Source organism: Ceratosolen solmsi, unplaced genomic scaffold, assembly GCF_000503995.2.
Source record: "Ceratosolen solmsi marchali unplaced genomic scaffold, CerSol_1.0 scaffold14, whole genome shotgun sequence".
Lineage (NCBI taxonomy): Eukaryota > Metazoa > Arthropoda > Insecta > Hymenoptera > Agaonidae > Ceratosolen > Ceratosolen solmsi.
In genome coordinates this window covers 7,894,972-7,903,405 of record NW_011948420.1, presented here as the reverse complement: position 1 = coordinate 7,903,405, position 8,434 = coordinate 7,894,972, and the positions used below count along the sequence as shown (strand labels likewise).

General features: G+C 39.4%; 1 protein-coding gene across 1 annotated transcript in view; it reads left to right on the top strand.

Annotated features, from left to right (window-relative positions):
* The first annotated feature begins 317 nt into the window (after window positions 1-317).
* Window positions 318-8,434, top strand: part of Pdk (pyruvate dehydrogenase kinase) — a 21,152-nt gene continuing 13,035 nt past the window's right edge. Inside the window, exon 1 of the mRNA XM_011498123.1 lies at window positions 318-652. Within this exon, the coding sequence (XP_011496425.1) occupies window positions 550-652 (103 nt within the window). The 5' untranslated portion in view covers window positions 318-549. The remainder of the gene's footprint in view (window positions 653-8,434) is intronic.

Genomic DNA, 8,434 nt, shown 5'->3' with positions numbered 1-8,434 from the left:
CAGCGGCAGCGGCGGCGCGTCCGAGGGTAGGGTAGGGGAGGGTAGGATTGGGAGGGGGGAGGGAGGGAGGGAGGCAGAGGCGTAAGGAGTAAACTTAATCGCACGTCGTTGGTGTGGTGCCTGGCTGCGCGAGTGGTTCGTGCAGTTGTGCTTGGAAAAGTTCGAAAAGAGGCAGAGCGAGTGGAAACGTCAGCGCGTGATTGAAGCTGCGGTCCACGAGTCCTCCGGGCATCAGCGACACTTGTCGCGTCGAGCATCCAGATCCTCGGGAAAGTTAGCCTTGCGCGTCCTCGGCCGCAGCCCCGTCACTTGCGCGGACATCCCATCGTCGGCTCGGTCGATTCGAAGCCGCGGACATCTCGTCGTCCCTTAACCTCGCGCGCTCTAGGGGCCGGAGCTCGTGCCACCGATCGGGCGCAGTTGGTGGTGTCGGTGTGTCGTCGGTGTTGGGATCTCGGGGCGGCCGACCGAGCCCGTGCATCTTCTCGAGGAGGAGCGGCACTTTCGAGGACACGGCTTTAATGTACGTATCCAGCGTCAGAGGCAACGATGAAGCTCACCCAGAGGTGCTTCGGCAACATCGCCAAAATGCTCGACTTCTACTCGCAGTTCAACCCCTCGCCCCTTTCGATCAAGCAGTTCATCGACTTTGGTGAGTCCCCTCCTTCTTCATCGCCGCGGCTTCGTACCCCCCCCCCTCCCCCCTCCCCCCACCTCCCCCGCCCACCCGCGGGGATAACAGTGGGCTCCCCGCAGTTAGAGCGCTCGCAGCACCTCGGCGCCAATATCTCGCGCGATCGCTCGAAGAGTTCGTTAGGCTCCACCTCGTCTGCTAACTTTTCTCCTTTCTCCTGCCAACACACGTACGTCACACAGTACGAGTCCTCCTCCGCGCAACAATTCCCGACACCCCGTAATACAAACATTCGCGCTCTTTATTCCATTCCATTTGATAAATTCATCCATTGATTATCATCGGTTTGGGACAGCTTCCATCCCTCCCTCCCTACCTCACTCATCCATCTAGTCTCGCACGTCCAGGCCATTAATCATCGGCTCGTAATTAGTAGCCTCCGCACCTCCAGTCATCGGTGTAAAACGTCCACATTTCCCGTCTTGTTTCTGCGTAGGATAACGTAGTAACGTTACTTACCAACCCTACCATATTACCAAACTTTTAACGTACAAACATTTCCGTACGTCCGAGTACCTACGCATTATTATCTATCTGTCTATATATATATATATATATATATATATATATATATATACACATATGCATATAATACTCTCGTGGTGAAACAATCATCGTTGTCATATTGTACATTTATTTTGCAAATGTCGTGCGTTGCTTAGTGTCGATAACATTTGTTTATTTGTTATATTTTTTTTTATTAATTTTTTTTTGTTTTTGTTTTTTATTATTATTATTATTAATTTCAGCCACAGTGGAGCCCTTATCGGCTTCTCGTCGAGTCGCGATTCCCCCCATTCGGTCAAACTAATTCGACGCTTTGCCATAAGCGCATTGCGAAACTATGCGCAATGAAAGAATATCTCCGAGAAAATATCGCGCTCTAGAGTGCGTTAGAGAGTTCCGCGTTGCTCGAGAAAGTTGCCTGCCGCGCTTTCCTATCGATTTTACACCTTTAGCAGATTATCGTTTGGGATCGATACTGACTCGTTAATAACGAAATAAACGCACCCGCGTGCGCATTTCCCGACTTTGCCAACATTCTCTTCCTACTACATACGGGTCTGATGCATCTCGCTCGTTCGCTGTTCCTCAAGGCCTTTCCAAACACTCGAGCGACATCGACGAAAACCGAATAATAACAATAATAATAACAATAATAATAACAATAATAATAACAACAATAATAATAATAATAACAACAACAACAACAATAATAATAACAACAACAATAATAATAATAATAATGATAATAATGATAATAATAATAGTAATAGTAATAGTAATAGTAATACCGAAAGCCGAAAACCCGAGTGCGTCGTAACAACGGCCAAACGTGTTTCCTTTCCGCATTATCAGCTCTGCGGCATTCGCAATTTGCACGTAATCCTTCCTAATGCAAAAGCTCAAGGAATCACGCGCCGTTCTTTTTCCTCGTCAGATCGAGAAATGCCTACATAGTAGACGACCACTCGCGAACCGCATCTCCTCCTCCTCGCCCCCCCCCCCCGTTCTCAGCCCTCTCGGCACCACCTCGCCACGTCCGCTACCGCCGCCGCCGCCGCAGCCGCCACGCATAAATATACAATTTGTGTTTGCGTGTGTGTGCGCGCGTTCGGTCGCGCATGACGCGCAATAGCCGAGGAAATCCCGATGGTGCAGACTTGACGCTCGTCGGTCGGGATGCGTTGCCACGTGGCCCATAGGGTTATACCGTAGCGGAGGCGCGGCTTCAGGCTGAATTGATCGGGTTTCGATGTCACGGAATTGGCCCCGGGCCTTGAGATCCGATCGTAAGGAACACGGCTACCGCCACCGCCACCGCCACCGCCACCGCCACCGCCACCGTCGACATCGCGGCCTCGTGATGGCCGCGCGTCGCGACGCTGCGCATCCGCGCCTATGCAAAAGTTAATTAAAGACCTCTGACGCGACTATCCGCCGCATCCGGGTGATCCAATTGCCAGGATTTTTAATAGCTTTCCGGTTAAAAAGAAATGAAAATAATAAAATACGAGGGACACATGCAGAATCTTTACCTTCCAGACTTGTCGGCATTTCGTTATAACTAATTAGCCGCCACTAACGGCTCGGCATTACCCTACGATTTCGTTCTCATGGCCCCTGCAATCCGTCCACGTGTCTTGTTTACTTTTTTGCCGAATGCAGCTACTTTTACTATGTACCTTTCCTCTATTAATAATACGCTCCCATTCACGCGGCTCGCCCGAGCCTCACGACGACGAGTATCGATCCCACACGCTGTTGTTATCTAAAAAATAACGCCAATACACCTGTCATTCAATCACGATTCGCGGACTTTCCCAATGAAAAATTATTGATAAGATTAATTAATTATATCCTTGTATGGGACTGTATTCCTCAGGTCCTTCATTCGTAGCATTAAAAATCAATACGTAATGGAAAGACGCTCGAGCTTGTAGATTTGCAATTGCTGACGCTGCCTAAGCCGGATGAGGCGATAATTTATAATTTCAGCTTTCGGTATTATGATGAATTGTAAGATAAACGTTGATTGAGAGTGAACGGAATTCGCTGCCCTTGATTATAATTGACCTAGCAATTCTTCATTCGCTATTCGTTGGCATTTTGCGCATCGTCAACTTCACTTGACCATCTACGTGCAAATTATTGTATTCCGTTTTATCATGTTTATAATGTTTGGCATTTTGCAAGCTGCTTTCACAATATCAAACAATATGTGCTTCTGTAAGAGGTACTTTCTACCCATACGGTAATCCAGCCATTTCGCATCCTGTGCTCATTGAGATCAGTAAAGATCAAACATGGATCTTTTATTGTTTTGTTGAAAGTATTTGATGACGCGCATTTGTGCTATTTGCGAATAACGCGTGGAAAGGTGAATTTGAATTTTTATATCAATATTGACTCGTATTGCTTAGAAATTCGCATATTCACTTTAAAAGTCTGATAAAAGTAGGAACGATAGGAATCATAATTACATATAATGACTGTCTCATTTATTTAACTATTCAATATCAAATATGACGACATTTTATTTTGTATCGAAAGCTCTGTCAAATATTTCATTACAACGTCATCGCCAAAAATCTCGTACATTATACTGAAACGCCAAGCTTTTGCTTCGATTACAAGTATCGCAAATCTTTGGTATTAACTCCGTCGATTTTCAAATTTAAAAATCATCCTCGCTAAGGCCAAAAAATACAATTGGTCCAATGCAATGTCCTTATAACGTTCGAATTTACAATTAACAATGATGCTAATTTTCAAAATTAACTCACGAAATAAAACAAAAAATTGCACGTAAAATAAATGAAAAAGTTTAAAAATATTTTTTTAAATATTTCTCACTCATTCTGCTTCCTTCAGAATAAAAATTTCATTTTAACCAGTAAAATGAAAGTTTTTTCATTAATTTTTTTGCAAATATTGTAGAAAGTAGTGTACAAATGTATCCTACATATATGCATATATATATATATATATATATATACACGTACATACTATGTATCATCCACTCACACACACATTCTCGTCAATGTATGCGTAAAATTGCTTATTTTTGTAAAATATTCTACTTTTAAAAAATGCATGATGATATAATGATAAACATGTACTCTTCTTTTTCCTTTCGTTTTTTCTCTTCTTCTTCCTCTTCTTTTTTAACCCAATATTGGATTTAAATAAAAATAAAAAATAAAAATAAAAAGTCCAAGCAATTATCGCATACATTGTCCGTAATAAAAATCAATCAATTTTCAACAGCTTTTAATATTACAAAAAAAAAATAAATGCATCCACTTAATAATAACATAAAGCATAATAAATAATCAGCTAATAACGATGTATTGAGAAATGTTTTTTATCAAGTCTGTCGAAAAAAAAAAAAAAAAAAAAAAATGAGTAGTCCATGTTCACAATTCTATTTGTCAATATTAATAGAAAATAATAGTCTCGACTAATTTCATCGATTATCCATAGAAAATTAAGTAACAGCTACTATTAATGATAATAACATTTATATAAAAACTTACGAATGACTTTTGCTCAAACAACAAAGAGCAGCATTTGTAATTGGTATAATGTTTTCAGGTTTGCGGATAAATTATCGCCAAGACCAATAAATCGTCGTTTAACAATTTTGCAATTAATTCACTTACGCATTCCACTGTATATAAACGCTAATACAAAGCCTGAATATATATAATTTCATAAATGACGATTCTTTTTATTATTTGGCTTTTGAAAATTCTCGGGGCCTCGTTAATTTAATATTATGCGCAATTTCTCTCTTTTTATTTCTCTCTTTTTATCCAAGGATTACTCGTGTCGATTGTATCCTAATGATGCGGTTTACATACTTATGTAACGACACTTGATACCAGCAAATGTATACAGATATAATCATAAATTGCGCGAATCAGCTGAAATTTATAGTAGTGTGCTTGGCACATTCCGGCATTAAGATTAATTAAAAGTACAAAACTTGAAAATTAAGCATTCCTTAAAATAATAATAATTAATCTCTATTTAAAGAATAATTTCATACTTTTACTGTAACATTACATTTCAATGTTATTTTAATTATATTCGCTGTTATTTCGCGTTCCTCCTAAATCACAAATAAGTACATTTATCAAAAATATTTTACCGAATTTTAATTTTATTTTACCGACCATTTTAATTTTACAATTGAGCCAGCCTCGGCATTTCTTAATTGACAAAATGCGTCTAGAATTCAACCACCGCCCCGACATTCCAACAATATAAATAACGCATGTCATCATTTATGAGTAATAATTAAACAATATTCATTTAAAATAGCGTAGCAAATTTTCTAGAATACTAAGCAATAAATGTCATACAGATATATATATATATATATATATATATTTATTTCTTTGTCTTTTACGTTTATGAACATGCACGCGTGACATATTGTTCCTCGAAATCGATAGCATTCGGTGTTGAAGAATTATATTTTTTTACTGCAGAAATACTGTATTACATATATACATTCGTGGGAATATATTTAAACTTGTTTAATGATACTGAATCAATAAAATTTGTTATTTATCTTCAAAGTTTTGAAATACGCGTTTAATGTGCACTTAATAATGAAGTGACAAATGTAGGTATGCGCATGTCAAGTAAATTTATTATTTGGATGCATTTAATAATGAGGTGATTGATGAATCATAACATGATTTATAAAACGAAGAAGGAATAAAGCAGAAAAATAAGTTTTTCTAATCAGAATGCCGATTTGTTTACAACGTACAATATTCTTTCAATTTTTGTTTTTTTTTTGTTTTTGTTTTGCTTTTTTGTTCTTCTATTTTTTCCTCTTTTTCAATGAACTGCAGGAAAAGAATACGATTCCATATTTCACAGGTAACAGAAAAAAAAAGAGACGAAAGAAATAATTCTCTTAGTTAAGAAATTCAATATTATGTAATGGCATCATTTAAAAAAATAGCACACATTCTTTATTAAATAATATATTAAGTGTACTAATGTTGCATAATACCAAACTCGATATAATTAATTATTACATCTGACAGAATGGCCTTTCATGAAACGCCAACAATTGCTGTAAAATATCATAATTTCTCTACGTACGTAGGCACGTATTTTATATGTGTAAGTATGTTTGCGCATGTATAATGGGAGAACATTTATATGATAAGTCTTATCATAAGCTAAACGATAATACGAGAATTTTAAATTCTATATGTTATGTTCTTTTCTTAATTTCATCCAATTGCTGATAAATCTATCGCACTCACTTTTATTGAAATTCTTATTTAAGTAAATTCATCTTTTTTTCTCTCTCTCTCTCTCTCTCTCTCTCTCTCTCTCTCTCTCTCTCTCTAAAGTAGACGAGGAAATTTTTGACACCGCGCCAATTCTTATAATGCATTTAATTTTTGCCCTCTTCCGCTTTCCGAGCGTAACCGTAAAACTAAATGCGATCGATTGACGGCAAAGTACAAGGTCATAACCTTGATTATACAAAATGAAGCCTATGAAGATGGAAACTGCGTGTCATTAAAAATTTTATAGTTGTTAATTCGATACTTAACGAGAGGCTTTTGCGACGATATCTCGGCGCATTAATAAAGCATTATTATTTAGATAAATATATAGCGAATGATATTACAATCGTGTTATATATATCGTATTATATATCTTCCCAGCGTATCTAGCAGATGGCAAACGGTCTATTTTCAAAAAATTGCAATGTTCTTCGTAACAAGAATATGCCTATGACTGTTCTGGCATGCAAGTGATATTTAATAAAGCAATGCGATATGTGTACGATATTCAATACGATATACTTGATTGAAAATGAGAATAATATCATCCAATACAATGTCCTATACAATAGACCTCAATGGAATAATAAACACATTGACTTTACTGTAATAAAAACAATATCTATAAATGAAAAATAATATTCTCCCAGCAGCACTATAAATATGCCGAAATGAAGGAAAACGACGTGCCGTCGAGTTTTTTCTTCCTTTCTCGATTCTTTTTTTTTTTCATCTCCAATTTTAATATCAGCACTGATTTCACTTTGCATCGCCAAACGACGTCGCACTCGATACTTTACTATTTCCACGAACATTACCGACCAAACGACAAATAATTTCATAATAAATGGAAAAATCATTGTTTATCGCCGTAATGATTAATTAATTAACCAGCTCGTCAATCGCTTTCGATTTTCGAAAGGATATTTCAAAAAGCCAACTGGTATATCTTTTTATTGTAATGATTTTTTGTAATATTTTTATTCGATAGACGCTGGAAGGTATAAGTTTGGAATTCCAATTAACGAATCGATTCGGTAGGAAATTGTTAGCCGCGTAAGCAATTGCGTTCGAGTTGGTCAGTTGTAAGCGACGCGCTAAAAGTACTCGAAGTAATCAAAGTACCCTCGCGGGATTCCAAAAGCCAAAAGCACCGGAAGGAAAAGCAAGCAGCAGCCCCCTCAGCCGATACAAAGAGTCGTGCACGAGAGCCGACGATGAGGATAATGGAGAATTTATGGAAACGAACAAGCCACGATGACGCGCGCAGTAGCGTCTAGGCGACGAGACGACTGTGCGTGCGTGCGTGCGTGTGCGTGCGTGCACGAAGCGACGGAGACGGATGGGATTGCGAGTGAAAAATAAACGGAGAGAGAGAGAGAGAGAGAGAGAGAGAGAGAGAGAGGAGCCAGTGGTCGTCGAAGTCGGCGATCCCTCGCCTCGCCGTTGCCTATCCCGGTCACGCGGAACGTCGGAGGCGCGATTCGAGCTCCGGCCAATCGGCGTCGGCGTCCACGCACGCCACCGAGAAGCTTCTTCTGGCGCTCGGTTAAGCCTATCGCGACGATATAAAAACAAAAACAAAAAGAAAAAACATCAGGCTCCCCTCAGCGCACACGAATCCGCGATTCTCGTTCCACCAAATAGGCTCCTTTAATCTTTGGATCCTATGCAAATACTACGCATCTTTGGCTTTCCACCTCCTCGCTGCACTCGGCTCCATTTACGCAGCCGTCCTTTTAAAAGGGATTATTCCTTCTTACATTCGAGCTCGAGCCAAATATCAAAGCACCTTGGCCCTTTACCACGACCTTTTATCCAAATTCTCAATGATTACATTGCCGTAGTCGTTGCTGTTGCTGTTGCTGTTGTCTCAAGACCCACGGGTCCTCTGCCTCCCCCCCCCCAGCCCCCA